At 39.7% G+C, this 27,626-nt stretch overlaps 1 protein-coding gene across 2 annotated transcripts in view; it reads left to right on the top strand.

Moving 5' to 3' along the window:
• hmcn1 (hemicentin 1) overlaps window positions 1–27,626 on the top strand; it is a 282,829-nt gene that overhangs the window by 165,350 nt on the left and 89,853 nt on the right. For both annotated transcript variants that reach the window (XM_061975788.2, XM_061975787.2), the window contains exons 40-57: window positions 490–613; window positions 6,171–6,346; window positions 7,718–7,814; window positions 8,216–8,338; window positions 8,437–8,592; window positions 13,545–13,826; window positions 13,909–14,076; window positions 15,812–15,925; window positions 16,019–16,105; window positions 17,570–17,761; window positions 17,839–18,012; window positions 22,052–22,165; window positions 22,262–22,407; window positions 24,136–24,286; window positions 26,640–26,837; window positions 26,906–27,019; window positions 27,096–27,283; window positions 27,376–27,472. In XM_061975788.2, the coding sequence (XP_061831772.2) occupies window positions 490–613; window positions 6,171–6,346; window positions 7,718–7,814; window positions 8,216–8,338; window positions 8,437–8,592; window positions 13,545–13,826; window positions 13,909–14,076; window positions 15,812–15,925; window positions 16,019–16,105; window positions 17,570–17,761; window positions 17,839–18,012; window positions 22,052–22,165; window positions 22,262–22,407; window positions 24,136–24,286; window positions 26,640–26,837; window positions 26,906–27,019; window positions 27,096–27,283; window positions 27,376–27,472 (2,701 nt within the window). The remainder of the gene's footprint in view (window positions 1–489; window positions 614–6,170; window positions 6,347–7,717; window positions 7,815–8,215; window positions 8,339–8,436; window positions 8,593–13,544; window positions 13,827–13,908; window positions 14,077–15,811; window positions 15,926–16,018; window positions 16,106–17,569; window positions 17,762–17,838; window positions 18,013–22,051; window positions 22,166–22,261; window positions 22,408–24,135; window positions 24,287–26,639; window positions 26,838–26,905; window positions 27,020–27,095; window positions 27,284–27,375; window positions 27,473–27,626) is intronic.

Genomic DNA, 27,626 nt, shown 5'->3' with positions numbered 1-27,626 from the left:
GTAAGTGTATCTTGTGTTTTTATGTTGATTTAATTAAAAAGAAAACAGAAAAAACAAAAACGATACCGATAATTAAAAGAAAACGATACCGATAATTTCCGATATTACATTTTAACGCATTTATCGGCCGATTATATCGGCAGGCCGATATTATCGGACGTCTCTACTTGTGAGTGTTGATGACACAGCTTTGCAACAGTTGATATTCTAGTTTCAATTATGTTTTACTCAATATAGGTCATAAAATCTCAGCTACAAGCTGTAATAACTTACTCTGATAATTTAGGACCAAAACACTTAAAACAAGTAAAACACTAACATAAAATCTGCTTAGTGAGAAGAAGTATCTTATCAGACAGAAAATAAACAAATATCACCCTTATTTGAGATATTCAATCTTACTTAGATTTCAGTTTTTGCAGTGTAATGCGACATGATTTAATGTGCATGGTTATGAGTAGACAGACATGCTCTCTAACTGTCCCTTAGGTCTTGTCTGGTGGCCGAGTGCTGTCTGTGAACAGTGCACAGGTGAGTGACACAGGCAGGTACACCTGTGTCGCTGTCAACGCTGGAGGAGAACAACAAAGGGATTATGATCTGAGGGTTTATGGTGAGTCCATTGTCATTTATTTTCAGTTTTTTTTCGCTAATTCTTCTGAAATATCCACCCATACAGTATAAGTTAATACTTCTAAAACTGTTTGTCAAAGTCTGGTCCAAAAATTTCCAGCTGTCTTGGTTAACTGTCAAGGGAAGGATCAATGATTCTGTTATTATTTATATTAGGAAAAACTATTTTAACAACAAAGAAATCTAAGAAATCTTACTTCACAGCAATTCATCAATAATCCACACATCAACAGAACGTTGTTTTTTAATACCTCCTTGTCAAACTAATTTAATGCAGAAGACTGCAGTATAGAGCAATGGTAGCCTGGAATTCACTTCCTCATGTTTTGATCATGGGAATTAATTCAGTAACTTTTTGCAAAAGTTTATGACATTATATATTTACACAAGAATAATGATTCTTTTTTCTGGATTGCGTGCAAATAATGGTACTTTTTTGTTTTACAAACTATATTGTATTGTTATAGCTACACTTGCATGACAATTGTATGTGATTATTGTGAATGGACAACATCAGCCCCTCCCAGAGTGCTTTTTTCCATGCTAAAAATTAGAGATGTCCGATAATATCGGCAGTCCGATGTTATCGGCCGATGAATGCTTTAAAATGCAATATCGGAAATTATCGGTATCGGTTTCAAAAAGTAAAATTTATAACTTTTTAAAACGCCGCTGTACGGAGTGGTACACGGACATAGGGAGAAGTACAGAGCAGCTGCGGCTCCCAGTCATACTTGCCCAATTTCCCCGGGAGACTCCCGAATTTCAGTGCCCCTCCTGAAAATCTCCCGGGGCAACCATTTTCCCGAATTTCTCCCGATTTCCACCTAGACAACAATATTGGGGGCGTGCCTTAAAGGCACTGTATTTGTGTGCCGGCCCAATCACATAATATCTACGGCTTTTTACACACACAAGTGAATGCCCTGCATACTTGGTCAACAGCCATACAGGTCACACTGAGGGTGGTCGTATAAACAACTTTAACACTGATACAAATATGCGCCACACTGTGAACCCACACCAAACAAAAATTACAAACACACTTTGGGAGAACATCCGCACCGTAACACAACATAAACACAACAGAACAAATACCCAGAACCCCTTGCAGCACTAACACTTCCGGGACGCTACAATATACACCCCCCGCTACCTCAACCCTTTTTTGGAAAACCTTGTTACATTGTTTAATGCATCCAGCGGGGCATCACAACAAAATTAGGCATAATAATGTGTTAATTCCACGACTGTATATATCGGTATCGGTTGATATCGGAATCGGTAATTAAGAGTTGGACAATATCGGAATATCGGATATCGGCAAAAAAGCCATTATCGGACATCTCTACTAAAAATATATTCTGTTGTCTAGATCGCGCTTCAATATAGCCTAAAAAAGGTGTTACATATTATATTTCTGTGCTGCATGTCAACAACATAACGAAAGAGCAGAGGTTTGACTAGCAAATGATGTGGAAGAAATGAGTGTTTACGCAAAAACCTAATTTGAATAGGGCGGTCTGCAACACTTGTTATCAATTGCGCAGGCCGTCTTAGTAGATCCCCTGCAACACGCCAACTAATAGTGCAAGCATGACCCACTCGACATTCATTGCATTCGGTCTCCCCTAGAGGGGGGGGGGGGGGTTACCCACATATGCGGTCCTCTCCAAGGTTTCTCATAGTCATTCACATCGACGTCCCACTGGGGTGAGTTTTTCCTTGCCCTTATGTGGGCTTTGTACCGAGGATGTCATTGTGCAGCCCTTTGAGACACTTGTGATTTAGGGCTATATAAATAAACATTGATTGATTGATTGATTTATTTATTTTTTTACTTTGCACTCACTATTTAGCACAAATTCCTAGTGTTTTGCATACCTGGCCAATAAAGATGATTCAGATTCTGAATCTGATTGTGATTCTGGCATTATGTGGATTTTAGTAGATCAGGCCCATTGTGTTTAATCCACCTCTGGTGTATTTTGCGTAATCTGTTGTTGAATTCAATATCCATCCATTTTCTACCGCTTATTGCCTTCGGGGTCGCGGGGGGCACTGGAGCCTATCTCAGCTACAATCGGGCAGAAGGCGGGGTACACCCTGGACAAGTCGCCACCTCTGAATTCACAATATCCATAAGAAATGTTTTAATAATAAGTTATTCACAGATGCATGAACAACATTCTTCTCAGGACTGAAGGTCTCCTAGTTGTATTGGGTTTTTTTCAAGCTCCCCATTCTTTGTTTTAATGACAAATTATTATTGACATCATACCAGACCACCAGATCACACTCGATGTGAGGGCCGAATAGGCTTAGCTTTACAATAAACATTGTCAGCTTCCTGCATGGAGCTGACATGATGGCATAGCAGTTGTTATACAAGTCTAATCAGAGTGGATGTCAGTTTGGCAAGAAAAAGACCAGTAGTTTACATACAGGGAATCGTAAAGGCTGTGCATGTGTGTCTGTCCCAGCGCGGCTGCTAAAGCGGACACTGGTCGTATGTGGAATGCAAACATCCACATGGTGTTGGTTTCCTCTGAAAGATCAAGAAGTGCTTGTCCAGAGAAATGAAGGCAGATTTGCTGTGGTAATTGCTACCATTCTTCGGCAGCTTCCTGCGTCTGACCCAGTACTGTTGAGGGCCGGTGTTTGTCCTACCCCAGTGACTTGCTCCCTGTCTGTCCATAATGCAGAGGAAATTGCCTGAAAGCCATTTTTCTCAATCAGGCTACATTTACGCAAACAAGGAGAAATATAAAGAAAAATAGTAAACAAAAAAAACATGAGTAAAGACTAGAGATGTCCGATATTGTCTTTTTTGGCGATATCCGATATTCCGATATTGTCCAACTCTTAATTACCGATTCCGATATCAACCGATACCGATATATACAGTCGTGGAATTAACACATTATTATGCCTAATTTTGTTGTGATGCCCCGCTGGATGCATTAAACAATGTAACAAGGTTTTCCAAAATAAATTAACTCAAGTTATAGAAAAAAATGCCAACATGGCACTGCAATATTTATTATTGAAGTCACAAAGTGCATAATTTTTTTTAACATGCCTCAAAACAGCAGCTTGGATTTTGGGACATGCTCTCCCTGAGAGAGCTTGAGGAAGTTGAGGTGGGGGCGGGCGGCGGGGGGTGTATATTGTAGCGTCCCGGAAGAGTTAGTGCTGCAAGGGGTTCTGGGTATTTGTTCTGTTGTGTTTATGTTGTGTTACGGTGCGGATGTTCTCCCGAAATGTGTTTGTCATTCTTGTTTGGTGTGGGTTCACAGTGTGGCGCATATTTGTAACAGTGTTAAAGTTGTTTATACGGCCACCCTCAGTGTGACCTGTATGGCTGTTATTGCATTCACTTATGTGTGTGAAAAGCCATAGGTATTATGTGATTGGACCGGCATGCAAAGGCAGTGCCTTTAAGGTTTATTGGTGCTCTATACTTCTCTCTACATCTGTGTATCACTCCGTACAGCGGCGTTTTAAAAAGTCATAAATTTTACTTTTTGAAACCGATACCGACAATTTCCGAACTGATACCGATAATTTCCGATATTACATTTTAAAGCATTTATCAGCCGATAAAATCGGCAGCCCGATATTATCTGACATCTCTCGTAAAGACTGCAATACTTAACGGGTAAAGTAAAATACACTTAAAGCTACGAGGCCCTAAAACAGGCATTACATGTGCTCCTTATGTGACATGATTGATCAGTTTGAAGATTAGTCGTCTAAAATTTCTTTTTTTTGTTTAGTTTTTTATATCATTGCATTGTGTTTTTGATTCCGATGGTTGGTTGAAGTTTATTTCCAACATAACAGTTTCAACATGCTAGCATTTATCTTTACAACATGCTCGAAAAGGGGAAGGAATAAGCAGAGCGTGTTTAATGCCACCCTTTTCCACTTCATAGCAGTTTCTTACACATACTGTATATGTTCACTTTCTGTTTTCAATGCTCAACGCCAGGACCTCATTCGACAAGTTCTTAACGTTGTTTCAATGTCTTGTGCCTGCTAGGAGAGCCCAAATTATGAAAAAGAGCGGACCAAAAACGGAACCTTGAGGAACACCACTAGTATAGCTAGTACCATGAATTGATTTAAGTGGACCCCGACTTAAACAAGTTGAAAAACTTATTCGGTGTTACCATTTAGTGGTCAATTTTCGGAATATGTACTGTACTGTGCAATCTACGAATAAAAGTCTCAATCAATCTCAATCAATCAAAAGCTAAATAAATTGAACAAACGATTACTGACTGTGTCTGAAGTAAACAACATACAGCAGCACCTTGGTTACAAAATCACTTTATGAAAATAAATGTGTAACTCCCAAACAGGGGAGGACTTAAAGGGGTGCCTTGAGGAGCGCCTCAGTTATGTAAATCACAAGTTTGGACTCCAGTGTTCAATGTTTACGAGCAAGGTTAAACTGTCATTGCAAGGATCTGCCAATGTTTTTACAGTGGTCCTAGTTTCTATAGACTTAGACTTAGACTTAGACTACCTTTTTATTGTCATTCAAATTTGAACTTTACAGTACAGATAAGAACGGAATTCCAGATATAAATAAATAGATTACTGTACAGATAAATATATTGCACTTTTGCATATGCATCCACGTTTATGGATGTATGTTATATTGTTTTTATATTCCAGTGAGTTAATCAATTTTTGGGGGGAATTGAGGGGATTATTATGATGTGTTCAAGAGTCTTACAGCCTGAGGGAAGAAGCTGTTACAGAACCTGGGGGTTCTGCTACGGAGGCTGCGGAACCTCTTTCTAGAGTCCAGCAGTGAAAACAGTCCTTGGTGGGGTGGGAGGAGTCTCTGCAGATTTTGTGAGCCCTGGTCAGGCAGCGGCTTTTTGCGATCTCCTGGATAGGAGGAAGAGGAGTCCTGATGATCTTTTCCGCCGTCCTCACCACTCTCTGCAGAGACTTCCCGTCTGAGGCACTGCAGGCTCCAGTCCAGACAGAGATACAGTTGGTCAGCAGGCTCTCTATAGTGCCTCTGTAGAATGTGGTGAGAACGGGGGGAGGGAGCTGTGCCTTTTTCATCCGACGCAAAAAGTGCATGCGCTGCTGAGCTCTTTTTACAAGAGCTCCGGTGCGTAGGGACCAGGTCATATTGTCAGTTATCTGCACCCCCAGGAACTGCTTACCATCTCCACCGCTGTGCCGTTGATATACAAAACAGGAGTACTGTGGTGTTTTTAGGAATTTGCTGCAAAGTTTTGCACTGAACTCGGAGGCCACTATGGTGTCATTCCCAGGATGGATTTGTCCCCCAGGCCGCTATTTGCATAGCACGGAATTACACTATGCTGAGAGGTGTTTCTAATATTTTCCCCATCATGTTGCCTGATATGGTAACCAACACACTACTCATTGTGACACAGTGAAGTTCTACACCAACGCAAACTGAACTCATTAGTCTGCACAGTTGTGCGACAAGTGAAAGGAAATTAAATTATATGATAATTTAATAATATTCATGTCTGTCCTAGTGCCACCCAACATCAAGGGCGAAGAGATGAACGCCACTGTGATGCTCGGTAGTCCTGTGGAGCTGCACTGCGTGAGTGATGCCATCCCCCCACCAACTCTGTCGTGGCGCAAAGATGGCCGCCCGCTGTTCCGGAAGCCCGGTCTGACTGTCACGGCAGATGGCAGTTTGCTCAAGGTATGGAATGGACCTCAGCAGACAACCCACCTATTCTTCTGCATATATTTTATAAGCCAGTGTTTTTCAACCACTGTGCCGCGGCACACTAGTGTGCGGTGAGATACAGTCTGGTGTGCCGTGGGAGATTATCTAATTTCACCTATTTGGGTTAAAAATGTTTTTTGCAAACCAGTAATTGTAATCCGCAAATAATGTGCCATTGTTGAGTGTCTGTACTGTCTGGAGATCGGCAGACTTACCACGTTATATTCTTTCATATCAGTAGGTGGCAGTCGGTAGCTAATTGCTTTGTAGATGTCAGTGTGCAGGTAAAAAAGTGTCCAATGCTTAAACCAAAAATAAACAAAAGGTGAGTGTCCCTAAGAAAAGGCATTGAAGCTTAAGGAAGGCTATGCAAAACGAAACTAAAACTGAACTGGCTACAAAGTAAACCAAAACGGAATGCTGGACGACAGCAAAGACTTACTGTGGAGCAAAGACGGTGTCCACGAAGTACATCCGAACATGACATGACAATCAACAATGTCCCCACAAAGAAGGATAAAAACAACTGAAATAGTCTTGATTGCTAAAGCAAAGCAGGTGTGGGGAATAGCGGTCAAGGAAAACATGAAACTGCTACAGGAAAATACCAAAAAAAGAGAAAAAGCCACCAAAATAGGAGTGCAAGACAAAAAGTAAAACACTACACTCAGGAAAACAGCAAAAAAGTCAAAATAAGTCACAGCGTGATGTGACAGGTGGTAACAGTACACCTACTTTGAGACAAAAGCTATAGTGATGCATGCTTGGTTATGGTTTAAAGTCATATCCAATAATTGCGACAACGACTTTTTATTGTCAATATCGGCTGCTGAGTTGAATTTTTTTAATGATTTCTGTTGGTGATGTGCCTCCGCATTTTTTCAATGAAAAATGGTTGAAAAACACTGTTATAAGCACACTGTATTGAAATACATTTTGAGACACACTTCAGTCTCATTTAGGCCACTCTAAATTTGAATTTTATAGCTCATATTTGAGCGAATACATTTCAGGTGAATATACTTATGCAAGAGACCTTGCGGGAACAGTTCAGGAAAGGTCATTTTCTGTTCAACCTCAACACATTTGGGTTGAACTAGAACAGAGATGACGAACCAGCAGACCCTCTCATCTTCCATGAGTGAACTCTGACCTCACAAATGAAAAAGTCTCACATGCTCCAACAGCTTGTGGAAAGTGTTCCATCAGAGTGGAATCTCTCATACTGTAGCTGCTGGGTTTTTCCCCTTCTTCCTGTATATGTATCAACCAGTTGTCCCAAGGCTATTGTTCATATTGTGTGTCAGGGTTACAATTAAGCCAACTGATGTTTCTGTTTGCTAGGTTGACAGTGCTGAGGTTCAGGACTCTGGCAGATACACGTGTGAAGCCACTAATGTTGCTGGGAAAACTGACAAGAACTATAACGTGAATGTGTTGGGTAAGTTCTGGGTTTTATCTATCTATGTTGCTGAAAAAAGTCAATTAAAACATCAAACAATCACGAACGCAGATTCCCTCTGGCTAATATTGTATTTATTTTTAGTCGCAACTAATTGTGCAATTCTATAGCTTGTGTTCCATCACGTGACTTCTTCCCGGTAGTGAAAACCACTGGTGGTCACTCAAACCAAGATAGCAGCGCACAAACTATCTAAGTACACACTTTCTGCAAAAAGTAGATACGAGCAAACAATCAAATTATGCAACGGAATAGTCCTTATACTTTATCAAAAAAAAGATTTGTCTTATATATTTGCAGTATTGCCCACCTCAAAAAGGCACCTGTAAAGTTCCAGTAAGTACTGAGCGCCCTCTTTTGGTATTCTGTCGCGACTATAGTCTCTCCCAGTATTCGCGGCTCAGAGGAGGTGTCACCGTTCACAGTGATTGAAGGAAGTCTCATCACTCTGGTGTGTGAATCCAGTGGAATACCACCACCCAGTCTGAGCTGGAGGAAGGATGGTATGTATGTGTGCGTTCATGCATGCATGTGTGTACAGTGACACTAAAAGGCATTTGTGCATCAAAGTAATACAGATTTTTACCTGTCTGCATTCCAGGCGCAGCACTCCGATCCGACCAGCGAGTCAGGGTTTTATCAGGAGGTCGTCAGCTCCATATCTCAAGTGCTGAGCAAACAGATACAGCTTCTTATGTCTGTACAGCCTCCAGCGCAGCAGGCAGCACTTCTAAGGAGTACAGTCTCCAGGTTTATGGTTAGTGCAAGTCTTCATTGGTTGTCTTTCTTAGTTAAGGATACAGTACAGTAGTGGATCCTCCAGCTATTGGCAGCAGCCCCACAAGGTCGCTGAATTTGAATTAAAATTGAACTTTTTTGTTGCAAAAATCCCATCTCATTCACTCTAAGGGCCTGATGTACTAAGATACAAATACCAGGCGCTAAACAGCTTGCGTAAACTATAAAATTGTGTGTACTATTAGTGGGCGTGTTGCGTGTGATCTACTAACTACTACAAGTGCAAAAGTGGCATTGACCGCCTTGTTTAAATTAGGTTTTTGTGTTTATCCGCAGCTTTCACCATGGAAACACTCATTTACTGCAGGTCCATGTTATAATGCTCCTACCTTTCACATTTTGCTATGTTTTGATACATGTATAACTTTTTATGGCCATTTTAGAAGCAGTCCTGCAGTGTATCCACAATGAAACACACTTTTTTAGCGTTATGAAGATGCGTCCTGGTTTTAACGGCAAGCGTATGCTGGAATGTTCCAGACACAAGAAAATACATATTGCAAGAATGTTTTTTATATTAATGGGAAAAAACAAACGCAATTAAAAAAAAAATGCCAGCAGACACCAAAATGTATCAATTGAGTGTATTTTAATCAGCCACTTAAAGCAGCACTAAGTAACTTTTCAACCTTCATATAATATTTTCATGACTTTTGGGATGATACATAGACTAACAAATAGTTGAATGATACCTCTGTCATGGGGTCTGTATCGCTTTCACTGGCTGTCAGGTTCAAACACTGATGACATCTATTAAAACAGACGAGAAGCAAGGAATCATGCAGAGACGGAGTTCAATTTTGCTCAATTGAGGAAAGACGTTATTTGGGCTGTACTCTAGTTACAGTTCCAAACTTCGCTCTAGAGTCTAGCCCATGTGCTTCCTCTATTTATTTGAGCGGTCCCTGGTTACATCACTGAAGCTGTCGCTGAGGGAAAGGGGTAATCTCGACAGCTCCAGTTAGACACAATATATGATTATAGAAGAAATGCAAATGTGTTGACACTGGTGATATCGCCTTGTCTCTGCTCTGTCTGCGTCACGGCGGTGTTCGGCCTTGACACACAGCAGGCCGTTCCTGGACACAGACACTGATACGAGACTGGTTTGCAATATTTTGGATTGCCAGCTTTGCACAGACATAGAAAACTACCACTTCAGCACAATTGACAATAACTATAGCAATGGCCCTTAAGCATAAGAGTTGTGTGATAATATAAACATAATTATTCTAACACTGGCACTTAGCGACATTGAGGAGGGTGGCAGGAACCCTGCCACACATAAAACTACAAATGCGCTGGCTTGCTTTACAGCACAGGTCACTCACCCTTTTCGCAATTGTTAAAAAGACGGAAGTACGTGCCGCCAGGAAACTAAAAGAAGAAGAACGTGCAATTACTTCTATCCTGGCCGAAGCTCCAAAACAACCAAAGAAACAAAAAATTTTGTCTGAGGAGACAAAAAAAGAAAAACGGAGATTCAGCATAAACCTTGCCCCTAGTTTCACTCAAATACGAGGGATTTCAAACCAATGTCGCCTTGGCTCTGTTCCTGCTAAACTAGTAAGTGACTTTCGATGCTCAAATCAAAATGATAATGCTAATGTTAGCGATCGGAAATTTGCGTGGTAGCAATAAACAGGCACCACCGTGATAGTTTCACTACCATCTCCTTCGGAAAGAAATCTCCCACCGGTCTTTGTTTGCTTCGGACCTGCTTTTACCGCAATACTGTCTTGGTAGTAGCGTCATGATCATTTCTTGTCTTGTCTGTGTCTGCTATTTAGGATCAGCATAGCCATTAGAGACGTATTATTTGTGACATTATTACAGCGGACATCATGTCAGTATGACGCTATATAAAACACTACCACTTTGGTTCGCTGGCACCGCTAAAATCAACCAAAACTGAAAGTTCTTAAGTGGGGCTTTAAAGGGGAACTGCACTTTTTTTGGAATGTTACCTATTGTTCACAATCATTATGAAAGACATGACGAGGGATGGATTTTTCTTTAATGTATTCTAAGTATTAAATACATGTGATCAAAGGCCTGCTTACAATGGAGCCTAAGGCAGCCGTTCAATTCTGCCAATAGAGCCCCTAAAAACATCGAAACATCTCCATTAGGGTTTAAGTATATTTTTAATGTAGTAACGAGCATATTTATAGTAACATTTAATCTTTATGTATTTTGATCATTTTAAGTATACAACATTAATAATTTTTTTAATTTTTCTTCATCATTGATTTCTGCTCACTGCAGACTTTATGAGAGCCAACAAACATAATAAAACATCACTTACTGCTGTCATCAGGATGCCGACTGCTAGGATGTTCATATATTCCCATTTAGATGAAAAATGTCTCATAATCCTTGCGAAGAAACGGGGTGGGGGATGGCGCTTTTTGTGTCTTTCTCGCCAGTTCCAGAACCTAAATGACTGTCAAAGTGTCCCAACTTGTCGGATTACCTACTCAGATGTCTTCTTTGCAGGTGAGATTCATGATTTTTGATCTACAATAAACTGACAGGGAGCAGGGAAGCAAGGAAGCAGCAGACCACTCGATTATGTAACATAGTGACACACGCTTGTGATCACGGCGCGGCTATAAATAATTCATCTGCGTAGGCTTAAAATAACAATATCACTAATACTTGGTTAAGATTCAAGTCTTGTTGGCGCTTTTTGAATGGTTATTTATTAGATTTTATGGGCCAAATAGTGGAGCTCCCATTATTTACGTTTGATTAATATTTAGAATGCATTTATTTTTAAATCCATCCGTTGTCATGGTTTTCATAATGATTGTGAATGATAGGCAAAATTCCAAAAAATGTGCAGTTCCCCTTTAAAGGGGCTGTTTTCAACATTTACACAGATGTTTAGAGGACGCTAACTTTCCAATCTATTCTACACCAACATTTACACAGATGTCTAGAGGACGCTAACTTTCCAATCTATTCTACAGAGTACATCCCGCCCTCTTCCGGTTTTCTAGTACGTAACACATGCGCGCGCATAAGCTTTGGGTGTTGTTAGCTAATAATAGCTGGATAGGTAGTGTTAACTGTCATTGAATGTACTATATACTATCATAACAACAACATGACTGCAAATTGTTAGTTGCTTCACCTGTACTGCTTTTGTATGTGTGCACACACTCTCTGCGCATACAGGGCCACCGTAAACACCAATCGTTTTATTTGGGCCAGGAAAAAAAATGTACTACTACGCAAACTTGGTAATTGTGAAAAATATAGACCATTTTAACACAAATGTGTTCTGGTAAACCACTAATGGTAACACAAGCCAGCCAATGGGATCTTGTTATATTTTTTTGTTTTGGTAAATGTAACTGTGAGGAAGTTGCAAACAGCCCATCTACGTCATCCAACAGCTATGACATTTGAAAATGAAACTGCTGAAGAGACTATATGTCTATAATATTTTTAGTCCATATACAATATGTTGACATGCATACATAGAATGGAGCTGCAGCGCGATCACCTCCTTTCTCACAGCCATTTCTACGCAATTGGCAGTTTGCATGTACATTTCAAATATAGATGCAAAACAGATCCCGCAGAACAGTTTTAGTCTTGATAAATCACACTTTGTGTGGTAAATAAATACATTTGTATGTTGTCCTCCCGGTATTGTGGGCATTCTGATCATCAGCATATATTCTGCATATTCATTAAGACAGACACATTAAATTGCACTTTTTTTTGCTCACTTAGGAGACACAGTCCTCTTTGCACAATCTTAGCAGATCAGCTTTGCGGGTGCAATCAAGTTTGCACATATTTTATTATCAACACTCACAAGTATAAAACTACTTATTTCAAGCATCAAAAAAGAAATCATGACTTTGACACAATTTTGTCTCATAATTAAAACGGATGACATGCAAATGGACTTTGCTGTTTTATTTTCAATGAAACAAGAGAAAATACGCACTCATAAAGTAATACAGTTGGCACAGTAAAGTAAACGGACAGTTCGTATTTAAACTTTTAACATGTGATATTTCAAACTATTTTGAACAGAAATAGTTCATGCACATTTAGATAAATTCTTCAAAATTACAATAAAAAAATGTTTGGCCGGGGGCCGGGCTGTATATATGCGCACTAAAGAAAGAGCACACACTTGGCGCGATGATGTCATGTTATCGATGGAAAAATGCATTTTTAGACCATATGATTTGCCTGAGCGGCTAGTAGACCCCGAGAGTAACAAGCGGTTGCCTTTCCATTAAGAACAATAAATTAATTTTTAGTATGAGTTTGCTGGTTTCAAGAAAAGTAATGCCGGGCTCATATCATTAAGTCCAGATAATGGCACTAGCATTTACTTAATTTAAGAATATTTTTCAATATATTGAGCAAAAAGGTCTCTTTCTTTTTTTTTTCTAACAAGAAAAGTGCACTTGTTATTAGTGAGAATATACTTATTTTAAGGTATTTTGGGGTTCATTGAAGTTAGCTAATTTTACTTGTTTTGGAAAGTCTTGACAAGCCAAATTTTCTTGTTCTATTGGCAGATCATTTTGCTGAGTTCAAATAAGATACCCCTAATTTTTGTATTTTTTTTCCTTGTTTTTGAACACTGACTTTTTGCAGTGCAGTTAAAGTTATTGTTGTTCAGGTTGTTAGCTATGGCTGATTTCTATTAAAGCGATAGAAAACTGAACTGTCTCTGCTCATTTAATGATAATATTCTAAATCCCGCATTGCTCTGCTGTGTTTTGCTAATGGCGAGGAGTCCCGGATCTTAACCCCCGGGCATCTACTGTACTGTCATGTGATAGCATTCTGAGTAACCACTAAACACATTAGTGCTTGAAACCACTTATGAGTGAGCCAATGTGTACCAATTCATGTCCTCCTCTCACTTTTAAGTCCGGCCTTCCATCAGACGCAGCGAGGAAGATGCGGATGACGTTATTGTGACAAAAGGAGGTGATCTGATGCTGCAGTGCGCCGCAGACGGTGTGCCACGACCAGCAGTCACTTGGCTAAAAGACGGACGGCCCATCACAAGCCAGCATGGTGCCAAGGTTCTTAATGAGGGGAGGGTGCTGCAGATTAAAGATGCAAAAGTCGCAGATACGGGACGCTACACCTGTATTGCTGTTAATGTGGCAGGGCAGGTGGACAGCAAGCATGACATCAGTGTGCATGGTATGAATCTAATCTCATTCGTGACATTTAACACCAATGTGCTTTAGTTTACTCATCTACTTATTTTCTCTCTGTTTTCTAGTGCCTCCAACTATTATTGGTCCGTTTCAATTTCCAGAAAATGTCAGTGTTGTTGTAAAGAATCCAGTTGCTCTAAGCTGTGAGGCTTCTGGCATTCCTCTCCCGGCCATCACCTGGCTTAAGGACGGTCGGCCAATTAAAGGGAGCAGTTCTGTTCGTGTACTCTCAGGTAATCTTTGATAAGGTTTTGTTGATTCTAGTTCTCCTAGAGATTCAAGATTGAAAGTATTTATTGTCACACGCACAATAAGGACATTCTTGCACAATCAAATTCTTACTAAATGTTGTCCACAATGAATACAAAACAATATAAATTGAGTGTAAGTAAAACATAGACAGCTGTTTTAAAAGGCTATCATGATCTGGATTAGGGGCTGCAGCTACCGATATTTTTAGTAATCGAGTAGGCTATCGATTGATTAGTTTGATTAATCGAGAAATCAAATAAAACACACTTTATAGTCTTAATGCGTCTTTTAGGAAAAATAGTTGAAATAAGCAAGGATTTTTCTGTTGACCCTTATTCATTGTTCTTATAAATGCACAAAACATTGAAATTTAACTTTCAACATTGGAGCATCACTATATATATATATATATATATATATATATATATATATATATATATATATATATATCATCTTCCGCTTATCCGAGGTCGGGTCGCGGGGGCAGCAGCCTAAGCAGGGAAGCCTAGACTTCCCTCTCCCCAACAACATATATATATATATATATATATATATATATATATATATTCCGAGCGCGATGATGTGACGTCATTTGTGGGAAAATGTATTTTTAGACAATATGATTTGCCTGAACGGCTTGGAGACACAGAGACTTTTTTTTTTTCATTATTTAAAAACATTTTTTATTTTTTTATTTTTTTATTTTATTCATTTTTTTAACTTGGGACTTCCTGCGGGCCTGATTTTGGACGCTGGCAGGCCGGATCCGGCCCGAGGGCTGTAGTTTGGGGACCCGTAATGTAGATAATAGGTCTCACTATCTAAAGCGCTTTAAGTCTCTGGAGAAAAAAAGCGCTACATAAATATAATTCACTTCACTTTAAATGCTGTGACTACTAGATTACAGAAATGCTAATACAAATAATATTTTACAGACAGAAAGTTACAGGAATGTACACTTTATCCAATATTTGCATCTAATTGTGCAATATGAGAATGTTTTAAGGGGAACTAAATGTGATCTCTGAAAGGGTTACAAATTATTTCCAAAGTAGGACCCCCACCCAGACATACAATACTAGTACATAGCTAATGAAGAACACCGTTAATTGCATTGTAAGTGGACCAAATCACCGATATCAGTAAATATGAATACTGAATGCTCATGGAGATTTTGCATTTGCACACACATAATAAAATTAGAGGGTACATTGTGGCCAACAGTCCTGCATCTTGGGGTCACAATTACCGCAACAATGTCTGTGTTATTTTTCCTATTAAACACATATCAAAGCAACAAAAAACAATCAAATATTTTCAATCAATCAATCAAAGCCCTTAATCACAAGTGTCTCAAAGGGCTGCAAAAGTTCAAGAAAAAACTCAACCCAATGGGATACAATGAGAAACCTTGTCTTATGTCTATTTGAATTCATTGATTTAGTAAATTAATCGTTGCAGCCCTAATTAGATCATCACCATTAAATACTTTTATATATATTTAGTTTATGTATAAGTTGGGTCCAATTATTCCCTGATAAAAGTTGTCAAGAAATCATTTTATGCAAACTTTACTATAAAAGAACAGAACAGTGATGAAAAAAACACTGCATGCTATATTTAATGTTTAAATGGAACTTTTTGTATTTCTTTAAGAACATTCCAAAATGTTTTGATGGCAAAATGTGATAATGAAGTTGAACGTTTCATCTCAAGGTGGGCGGAGCCTGCGTCTAATGCACGCTGCAGTAGAGGATGCTGGGAGGTACACCTGCATTGTATCAAACAGTGCTGGCGAAGGGAAGAAGGATTTTGACCTTGACATCCTCGGTAAATGAATAACATTTTTTTTGTATTTGGAGAGACACAATTTAACAATTTGATTTTTCTTCTTTTTTTTTTTTTTTTGCTTGAACACAATAGTTCCACCGAGCTTTGTGGCAGAAAAAAGTGTTACTGACACAAAAGTGAAGGAGAAGCATAACATTACTCTGACCTGTGAGGCCTCAGGTAAATATTATATTCATCTGAACACCCAGTGGTGGATTTAGCTATGGGCCTTGTGGGCAATTGCCCAGAGTGGGTTTCGATAAGGAGGCGCCACAAGGATGTTGGACAAAATAACTATAAAAATTATTTGTGCACTGTGATTATTTACTCATCACGTGTGTCAGATGATGAGTTGAAGACATGTAGTTCTTTGTTAAGGTTTAGCAAAGCCTTGAAAGGTGAAACAATAAAAAATTATAAAATATAGTAACAATTACTTTCATCCCATAGATCACAGGTCTCAAACTCAAGGCCCGGGGGCCAGATGTGGCCCGCCACTTCATTTTATTTGGCCCTCGAAAGCCTGGAAATAATATGTATCAATAAAGTACTGTAACTTCTCTTACTAAATGTATTATTTCTTACCATTTTGGGAGAGAGAGAAAATATATGCACTCCATGTAACCGCAAATGATGTTAACTGAAATATTGTCTAATGATGCAAAAATATATTATCAAACATTCAAACCATTTTTTAAATATAAATAAATACTAATAATAATGATTTTGAAGCAAGTAATCTGTCAAATTGTGCAATGTAAAAGTAGCAATAGATTTCATGGTAAAATTGTGAAATTTACTGTGGGTTTTACAGCATTTTTCTCTAAATGAAAAAAACAGTACTTTTTTTTACTGTAATAAACTGTGGTGCCGTTTTGGCATTTAGAGTAATACACCGAAAAATCTACAGTTGTTGATTTGCGGTAAAAAAAAATAAACAAACAAAGTTCAGGTGCCAACATTTTACTGTAAAATTGCTGGGTTTTTTATTTACAGTAAAAAAAAAACAAATGCAAATGTTACAGTAAAATTCTGGCAACTGAGCTGCCTTTTTTTTTTTTTTTTTTTTTTTACCATGAAAACAGTAGTACTGTTTTTCCATTTACAGTAATATACACTTTATTTAGAGATTCAATTATCGTAAATTGCCATATTTTTGGACATTTTAGTTCTTAAAAAATCTACTGATAAAATGCATTAAAAAAATAGTGTAATAATAGTATTCACTGTTAGATGCGGCCCTCTGGGGCCAAACATAAATGCGATGTGGCATTTATGTGCAATATGAGAATTGAATTGAAATTGATCACACAAAATGGTTGATTATATGACCAAAATAAACTCATTTCATTCAGAATCAGAATAGTTTGTATTACCATCGTTTGAGAACGGGTTCACAAACTAGGAATTTTACTTGGTGCAATTGTGCATTCATTCATACTGGCACCTCCATTTTGCACAGATGAGGAAAAAGAAAGAGAATCTCTGACATAGTGTCACAAGATTCAATAGCACTGTAAATGGGCAAACAAAAACAGAGGGTCATCAACTCTCCCCACTGTATCACTTATAGTGCAATCACACAAACACCCTTTGTATATCGCCATCATTCTCTACCAATCTAAAGTCTACTTCTGTTGTTAGGTAACCCACTTCCTGAGATTAAATGGCTAAAAGACGGGCAACGACTACTACCTGACAGGCGCCACCATGTCTTGTCTCATGGTCGTTACCTCCAAATTTCTGGTGCCCAGGTGGCTGACACTGGCAGGTACAGTTGCCTGGCATCGAACAGTGCAGGGGATCGCAGTCGCCATTTCAACCTCAATGTCCTGGGTACGTACGCAGCAAACCACAAAGATGATTCAAATATTTCCATGTTCTGTATCTTTACTGTCTTCTATTCCTATCAGTTTCTCCCACCATTGCTGGGTCAGGACCGGATGGTTCCGCAGAGGAGGTGACAGTAACGCTCAGCAGCCCCACCTCTCTGGTATGTGAAGTTCAGTCTTACCCTCCTGCACTGATCACCTGGCTCAAAGACGGCACTGCTTTTGAGTCCAGCCGTAGCGTCCGAGTTCTTCCAGGTGTGTTTTTACATTCATTGAAGATTGAATTGCTCTCAACGTTACTTGACTGGCCTGCCTTTTATAAAAGAAAAGCCATTACAGTCAACACATGATGTTTTGGTGACGTTAGAGGGGACTTATGATGAATTTGATCTTTTCTGATTTATAAATGTTACAATGTTGGATGGCAGCACGGTGGAACAGGGGTTAGTGCATGTGCCTCACAATACGAAGGTCCTGAGGAGTCCTGAGTTCAATCCCGGGCTCGGGATCTTTCTGTGTGGAGTTTGCATGTTCTCCCCCGTGACTGCGTGGGTTCCCTCCGGGTACTCCGGCTTCCTCCCACCTCCAAAGACATGCACCTGGGGATAGGTTGATTGGCAACACTCAATTGGCCCTAGTGTGTGAATGCGAGTGTGAATGTTGTCTGTCTATCTGTGTTGGCCCTGTGATGAGGTATTGACTTGTCCAGGGTGTACCCCGCCTTCCACCCGAATGCAGCTGAGATAGGCTCCAGCACCCCCCGCGACCACAAAAAAGGGACCAGCGGTAGAAAAGGGATGGATGGATGGACAATGTTGGATACCGTGTTAAATCATGTAAAAGCATCAAATAACAAGGTGGCGGAAGCTTCCGTGAGTTTTGGATGCCTCTGTTTACGAGCTTTTACAGTCTGGCTATGTTTTGACATTGCCGCAAGGTGGATGTACTTATTTAGACATTACATCAATGATCAATCAATCAAAGTTTTTTCATATAGCCCTTAATCACAAGTGTCTCAAAGAGTGGCACAAGCCACAATGACATCCTCGGCTCAGATCCCACATCAGGGCAAGACAAAACTCAACCTAATGACACAATGAGAAACCTTGGAGGGGACCCCAGGTGTGGGGACCGCCCCTGAACCTGTTCAAACTCAGTATTCACAAAGCACAAATAAGAAGAATCTTGATAACATCTTAAACACTATTTAAAAAATCTGATAATCGTACCCATCTCATAGGTGAACCATAAATTACTTATCTTTTTTCATTTATGACAACTTTATTTATTCATGTATTTAACAACCATTTACTTACTCATTGTATATTCAGTTATTTATTCACATTTGCGTTGCAAAAAGAGAACAAACAAAAGGGTTACAACTGCTATGATACATAAATTGGTCAGATTAAATAAGCTTTGTTTCTTCTGACTCCTTTTCGGACACGCTGTAATGAAACAGCTGGAAATATGTGATGTATTACAGTGTAATTGTATGCATGTTCGAAGTAAACTGACACCCTCCAACCAAAAAATATACTGTGATATACAAATCCCAAAACCATCCAAGCAACGTTATCATGGACGCCCCTGCTTATTTCAGCAAAACAATGCCAAGCCACATGTAGAGCTCTCAAACAGAAAGGAGGCGCACCTCCCCTCCGCTTCAAAGCTGTGAAGAAGTGAAGGATAAATTATTAGTTTCATCTTGCTAGAAACAGCTTTTTTTAAATACAGAGTCTGAATCGATCTAAGAGTTTGCAAGTGTACCTAATATTGTGACCGAGTTAATTTATATAATGTTTGTGAAGGTTATTTTCTTAGACTTAGACTTCCTTTCTTGTCATTCAAATTTGAACTTTACAGTACAGATAAGAACGAAATTTCGTTGCATTGGCTCATGGTAGTGCAGGATAAAAGAGCAATAATGTGCAGATATAAATAAATAGATTTACTGTACAGATAAATATATTGCACTTTTGCATATGCATTCACGTTTATGGATGTATGTTATATTGTCTTTATATTCCAGCGAGTTCATCCGTTTTTGGGGGTAAATGAGGGGATTATTATGATGCGTTCAAGAGTCTTATGTCCTGAGGGAAGAAGCTGTTACAGAACCTGGAGGTTCTGCTACGGGGGCTGCGGAACCTCTTTCCAGAGTCCAGCAGTGAAAACAGTCCTTTGTGGAGGTGGGAGGAGTCTCTACAGATTTTCTGAGCCCTGGTCAGGCAGCGGCTTTTTGCGATTTCCCGGATAGGAGGAAGAGGAGTCCTGATGATATTTTCCGCCGTCCTCACCACTCTCTGCAGAGACTTCCAGTCTGAGGCACTGCAGGCTCCATTTTTGACTGTGTCTGGGGAAAAAAATAGCTTTGACGACTTCAAGATATATATTTAAACAATGTAAACAATTTTAAAAATACATTTTGATACTTTTGGAGAGGGTAGTGGTGTGGTTTCAAAGGACATCTTGCAGACGGACTCAAAAAATGGCTTATAATGAGTGTGGTGCAAAATATAAGTACATTTTACACCAAAGCTTATCCAATAAATCAGGGATGTTCAACTAAATTGTTTTAGGGGCAATGTTGCCTCTAATTTTTCATGTGTGTGAGCAAATGCAAAAACTCCCTGAGCATTCAGCGGAGCCCATGTGAGCAACATCAGACGTGCACACTGTGGCTACACCAGCAGCACACCTGTCCCAAACCTGACTAAATAACAAATTCAATCTCCATCCATACATCCATTTTCTACCGCTTGTCCCTTTCGGGGTCGCGGGGGGTGCTGGAGCCTATCTCAACTGCATTCGGGAGGAAGGCGGGGTACACCCTGGACAAGTCGCCACCTCATCGCAGGGCCAACACAGATAGACAGACAACATTCTCTTATTATTATAATCAAATGACAGCAGTCATTTCCATGAGATGATTTTTTAATATAAGTGTTTAGGCCCACTTACAATGACAATAACAAAAAATATTGTTTTTCATGAACTGTGTACTTGTATTGTTTGTCTGGGTGGAGGTCCTGCTTTGGAAATAATTTGTACCCCTTTCAGACATTGCATTTAGTTCCCATTGAAACATTCACATGTTGTACAATGAGATGTAAGCAGGGGATCATGTGTACATTCCTGCAACTTCCTGTTTGTAAAAAATATATTTTTATTAGTATTTATTTAATATACTAACAGCATTTCATGATTAATATTTATAAATGAAGATTCCTAATAAATGACACTAGAATAAGCACACATTTGATTGGTAAATCATAGTGTAACGACCTGCAATGACACTTTATGTGTGGTGTTGGAGTTGTCCGACTTTTTGTGTGGCTGTAAACGCATCACTAGCTAAGTGCCATATGTGCATGTGTTGGCGCAAGTAAGAAAGAGCGAGCGGCTGCTGTTGATATAACAAAGTTGCTTTTGGTCTGGTTTGTACTGCTGAAAATGACCAGTTTTGCTAGATATAATTTTTTTTACTAATGTTTTGGTGATGTGTTTATGGCCGACAATAAAGAGTTTTGCTCAGTAAAGTGATCAATGGAATTCATGTCCTCAAAGCGTCTCGACAGACGTTACAATATTTGAACAATAATGACGAAAACTGTTTTCTCCGTCGTGTCCGTGTGTCGAAAATTGTTATGCGCTTATTTTTTTATTTGATTTTGTGCGTGGCATAGATTTGCCGTGCGCAGAGGACGCTTGAGCAGTGCGCAATTGCACAGGTGCGCACCTTAGAGGGAACGTTGTTTAGGGGCCACATTTAGTATAATTAAAGAAGTTGAACAAATGACTACTGACTGCATCTGAAGCAAACAAGCTACATCAACACCTTAGTTACATAAATCACATTATGAAAAAAAAAAATTGTAACCGCCAAAAAAGGAGAGGACTTAAAGGGGTTCCTTGAGGAACGCCTTACTCACAAGTTTGGACCCCAGTATTCTATGTTTGCTGCAAGGTTAAAATGTCAATCCAAGGATCTGCCGATGTGTTTACAGAAGTCCAAGTTCCTCTATACAACAGGAGCATTCTAGTGTTTTTTAGGAATTTGCTGCAAAAATGTTTGCTTTCCAAGTTTTGAACTGAACTCTTGGGTCGCTATGGTGGGATTTCTGAGCCAGATTTGGCCCCCGGGCTGCCAGTTGAATAGCCCTGCAATCAATATTATCGACACCAAAAGGAAGTGTTTGAAATGTAGATAGATTGAAATCATCATAGGTCCCCTTTAAGTTACTACCTGAGTTTTTATCAAATATTGTTATTCACGTGCATCCTTTCACAGGTGGGCGCACGCTGCAGATTCTCAGTGCAAAAGAAGAGGATGCTGGGAGATACACCTGTGTCGCCACTAATGAGGCTGGAGAGACACTGAAACACTTTGAGGTCAAAGTCCATGGTCCGTTTAGGCTTGTTGTGTAACATCATACATGGTTCCTTAAAACAGGTTTAACCTTTTGAATTCCTCATTGTTTATTATTTCTATGGCCTCTAGTTCCACCACAGATTAATAAAAATGATATCCCAGGCGAAGGACTGGCCCCTAAAGATGTCAAGGTCAAAGTCAACGGCACACTTACTCTGGAATGTGCTGCTCAGGCCTTTCCAACTCCAGCACTGCAGTGGTACAAGGACGCACAGGTACCAAGGCCCTGTCAACTTCTTTATTTTAATGTACAAAACTTAAAGCCAGTGAAGTTGGCACGTTGTGTTAATCGGAAATAAAAACAGAATACAATGATTTGCAAATCCTTTTCAACTTATATTCAATTGAATAGACAGCAAAGACAAGATACTTAACGTTCAAACTGGAAAACTGATTTTTTTGCAAATATTAGCTCATTTGAAATTTGATGCCTGCGACATGTTTCAAAAAAGCTGGCACAAGTGGCAAAAAAGACTGAGAAAGTTGAGGAATGCTCATCAAACACTTATTTGGAACATCCCACAGGTGAACAGGCTAATTGGGAACAGGTGGGTGCCATGATTGGGTATAAAAGCAGCTTCCATGAAATGCTCAGTTACTCACAAACAAGGATAGAATAGAATAGAATAGAAAGTACTTTATTGATCCCTGGGGGAAATTCAGCACCACAGTTCGCTCACAATAGACAATAAACACTTAGGTATTTTTTACATGTGAATAATATAAACACAGTGGGGCGATGGTCACCGTTTTGTGAAGAAATGCATGAGCAAATTTTTTAAGAACAACATTTCTCAACCAGCTATTGCAAGGAATTTAGGGATTTCATCATCTACGGTCCGTAATATCATCAAAAAGTTCAGAGAATCTGAAGGCTGAAAACCAACATTGAATGCCCGTGACCTTCGTTCCCTCAGGCTGTACTGCATCAAAAACCGACATCAGTGTGGTAAAGAATATCACCACATGGAACACTTTCGAAAGCCACTGTCAGTAACTACAGTTCGTCGCTACATCTGTAAGTGCAATTTAAAACTCTACAATGCAAAGCGAAAGCCATTTATCAACAACACCCAGAAACGCCGCCGGCTTCGCTGGGCCCGAGCTCATCTAAGATGGACTAACGCAAAGTAGAAAAGTGTTCTGTGGTCTGACGAGTCCACATTTCAAATTTTTGGGGAAACTGTGGATGTCGTGTCCTCCGGACCAAAGAGGAAAAGAACCATCTGGACTGTTATAGGCACAAAGTTCAAAAGCCAGCATCTGTGAAGGTATGGGGGTGTATTAGTGCCCAAGGTATGGGTAACTTACACATCTGTGAAGGCACCATTAATGCTGAAAGGTACATACAGGTTTTGGAGCAACATATGTTGCCATCCAAGCAACGTTACCATGGACGCCCCTGCTTATTTCAGCAAGACAATGCTGAGCCACGTGTTACAACAGCGTGGCTTCATAGTAAAAGAGTGCACGTACTGGACTGGACTGCGTGTAGTCCAGACCTGTCTACCATTGAAAATGTGTGGTGCAATATGAAGCCTAAAACTTAAGATTTACATCAAGCAAGAATGGGATAGAATTCCACCAAATTGGTCTCCTCAGTTCCCAAACTTTTACTGAGTGTTGTTAAAAGGAAAGGCCATGTAACACAGTGGTAAAAATGCCCTTGTGCCAACTTTTTTTGCACTGGTGTTGCTGCCATTAAATTGTAAGTTAATGATTATTTGCAAAAAAAACAAGCTTCTCAGTTACATTACATATCTTGTTTTTGCAGTCTATTCAATTGAATATAAGTTAAAAAGAATTTGCAAATTATTGTATTCTGTTTGTATTTACGATTTACACAACATACCAACTTCACTGGTTTTGGGTTTGGTATTTATGTCTAAATAAACAATACTTCTCCCTCCCCTTTTCCTCTATCTGATGCTTCTTCTGCGTAGATCCTTCGGGCAGATGAGCATGTGTCCATCACAGCTAACGGCCGTATCCTTCAGATCAAACATGCTCAGGTGTCCGACACAGGCCGCTACACCTGCGTCGCCACGAATGTAGCTGGAGAGGACGAGAAGGACTTTGATGTAAATATACAAGGTGAACCGGGTTGACTGATGATAATGTGCCTGAGACGACTTAACAAACTTGTGTATTTTTTTAAATCCCAATAATTGCGGATCTAAAATATTTTCAACAAAAGTGATGACGATACTTATAGCTAGGGGTGCCCCGATGCAACTGTTTCACTTCCAATACAATACCGATATTGAGGCTGTGAGTTTTGTCAAATACCGATAATAATCCGATACAATATCCACAAGGATCTTAGTACCGTATTTTTCGGACTATAAGTCGCAGTTTTTTTCATAGTTTGGCCGGCGTGCGACTTATGTGTGCAATTATTAACACATTACCGTAAAATATCAAATAATATTATTTAGCTCATTCACGTACAAGACTAGACGTATAAGATTTCATGGGATTTAGCGATTAGGAGTGACAGATTGATTGGTAAACGTATAGCATGTTCTATATGTTATAGTTATTTGAATGACTCTTACCATAATATGTTACGTTAACATACCAGGCACCTTCTCAGTTGGATATTTATGCGTCATATAACGTACACTTATTCAGCCTGTTGTTCACTATTCTTTATTTATTTTAAATTGCCTTTCAAATGTCTATTCTTGGTGTTGGGTTTTATTAAATATATTTCCCCAAAAAATGCAACTTATACTCCAGTGCGACTTAAATATGTTTTTTTCCTTCTTTATTATGCATTTTCGGCAGGTGCGACTTATACTCGGCAGGTGCGACTTATACTCTGAAAAATACGGTACATGCTTTTATTATTTTGTAGTGTGGAATGTTACCAAATGCTTGATCAAGTGAAATTATTCAAATTAAAACAGAGAACAATGGTAGTTATAAATAATACTTACCTATTTATTGACCGTCTGGAATGGACTTATGCTGTCTTCAAGTTGAAGTGGAGTGGTAACTGCTTTTTTGGCAACACCTCGTTACCACAGTAAAAAAAAAACAAGTTCAGCTTCTGATGCAGCAAATTGATGGGGACGTGTTTGTTACCGGATACTTTATGTTTCTGTCTTGGAGACTTTGTATGTGTAAGTAATATCAAACTATATTTATTTGACACTTGTTTGTACTGACAAATGTGATGATTTAGACCAGTGATTTTCAACCTTTTTTGAGCCAAGGCACATTTTTTGTGTTGACAAAATCCGGAGGCACACCACCAGCAGAAATCATTAAACAACGAAACTCAGTTGACAGTAAAAAGTCGTTGTCGCAATTGTTGGATATGACTTTAAACCATAACCAACCATGCATCAATATAGCTCTTGTCTCAAAGTAGGTGTACTGTCACCACCTGTCACATCACGCCGTGACTTATTTGGAGTTTTTGCTGCTTTCCTGTGTGTAGTGTTTTAGTTCTTGTCTTGCGCTCCAATTTTGGTGGCTTTTTCTCTTTTTTTGTTATTTTCCTGGAGCAGTATCAGGTTTTTCTTTGAGCGATATTTCCCGCATCTACTTTGTTTTTATCCTTCTTCGTGGGGACTTTGTCGATTGTCATGTCATGTTCGGATGTTACATTGTGGACGCCATCTTTGCTCCACAGTAAGTCTTTGCTGTCGTCCAGCATTCTGTTTTTGTTTACTTTGTAGCCAGTTCAGTTTTAGTTTCGTTCTGCATAGCCTTCCCTAAGCTTCAATGCCTTTTCTTAGGGGCACTCACCTTTTATTTATTTTTGGTTTAAGCATTAGACACCCTTTTACCTCCACGCTGCCTCCCGCTGTTTCCGAAATCTACAAAGCAATTAGCTACCTGCTGCCACCTACTGATATGGAAGAGTATTACACGGTTACTCTGTCGAGCTCTCGACAGCACTAACACTCAACAACACATCATTTACAGACTATAATTACTGGTTTGCAAAAAATATTTTTTACCCCAAATCGGTGAAATTAGATAATCTCCCACGGCACACTAGACTGTATCTCACGGCACTCCGCGGCACAGTGGTTGAAAAACACTGGTTTAGACTGCAACATTGTTCAATTTAGGACACTTACTATGTTTGTCGAGCTTGTGTGCTTAGTTGCTGTGTCTCTGCTTGCTCCTATGCTGCCTACTATGTTTAAAAATAGCAACCTTGTATGTTTATTGGAGGATATTTAGATGTTAACTGGCTGTCCATCTTTTCACAAGTAAACTCTCTGCAGGACTACTTGTATCGGAGCTTATGTCTGGGATTTTAGATGCAAGCCAATATCATCCAGTACTTGTTTTTTTTTAGTTTTTTTTTATGCTGATATCAGACCGATATAAATATCGGATCAGGACACCCCTACTTCTAACCATATAACCGTAAGCCAATTAATTTAGTCTTACAATACTGAAAGGAGCTCTGTCTTTCCACCAGTTCCTCCTAATTTCAGCAAACCTGGTGGAGCTGGTGACTCAACATCGCCCTTTGGCTTCGGAGTAGACGCTCGCGATGTGATACTCAATAATCCAATATCTTTGTATTGCGAGACCAATGCTGTCCCCCCTCCGACACTCACCTGGTTCAAAGATGGGCATCCACTGGCCTCCAATGACAACATTCTGATCCTGCCAGGTGAGACAGAGACAGGAAGTAGCTGCCATAGAAAGGGTGTATGCCAATATGTCAGTTGTTGCTCACAGGGGGAAGAGTTCTACAGATCCCCAGGGCTCAGGCAGAGGACGCTGGCAGATACACATGTGTGGCTGTCAATGACGCCGGAGAAGACTCAATTCAGTATGACGTTAGAGTTTTACGTAAGTAGGTTGAATTTGGACTATGACGAGTTTTGGTGAGTTTTTTCCACCCCGGTTTCTTTATGTCTCGCATCAGTGCCCCCAACTTTACGAGGAACACACAGCGATTTGCCTGATGAGGTGACCGTGTTGGCGAATAAAACAACATTACTGGAATGCCATGTGGACGGAAACCCAGCCCCTAAGATCACCTGGTTTAAGGACAGCGACCCCGTCAGCCCCAAAGGACCTCATAAGATTTTGTCCAATGGCAGAACACTTCAGGTAGCAGCCATTTTTATCAACATGTCTATATGCTACATTGTATCCAATTCATGTTCGCATCTCATATCATGCTTTCTGTGTCTTTATCTCAGGTTTTGACTGCTCAAGTGACTGACACAGGACGCTATGTGTGTGTGGCTGACAATGTAGCTGGAAGCGTTGAAAAATCGTTCAATCTCAATGTTCACGGTATGTCGACAGTCCGTTAAAACTTCACATTTATCTTGAGGTTTTACAAAGCGTGTCAGAAAAGTTCCAGGACTGTTTTCAAACTCGAGGAGGTCATCAAGAGGCCTTATTTTGAAGACGTGGATGACAGAAAGATGGCCAGTTGCAGAGGATC

This window comes from Nerophis lumbriciformis, linkage group LG14 (genome assembly GCF_033978685.3).
Source record: "Nerophis lumbriciformis linkage group LG14, RoL_Nlum_v2.1, whole genome shotgun sequence".
NCBI lineage: Eukaryota > Metazoa > Chordata > Actinopteri > Syngnathiformes > Syngnathidae > Nerophis > Nerophis lumbriciformis.
The sequence above is the reverse complement of the archived record's forward strand: the minus strand, read 5'-3'. Positions and strand labels throughout refer to the sequence as shown.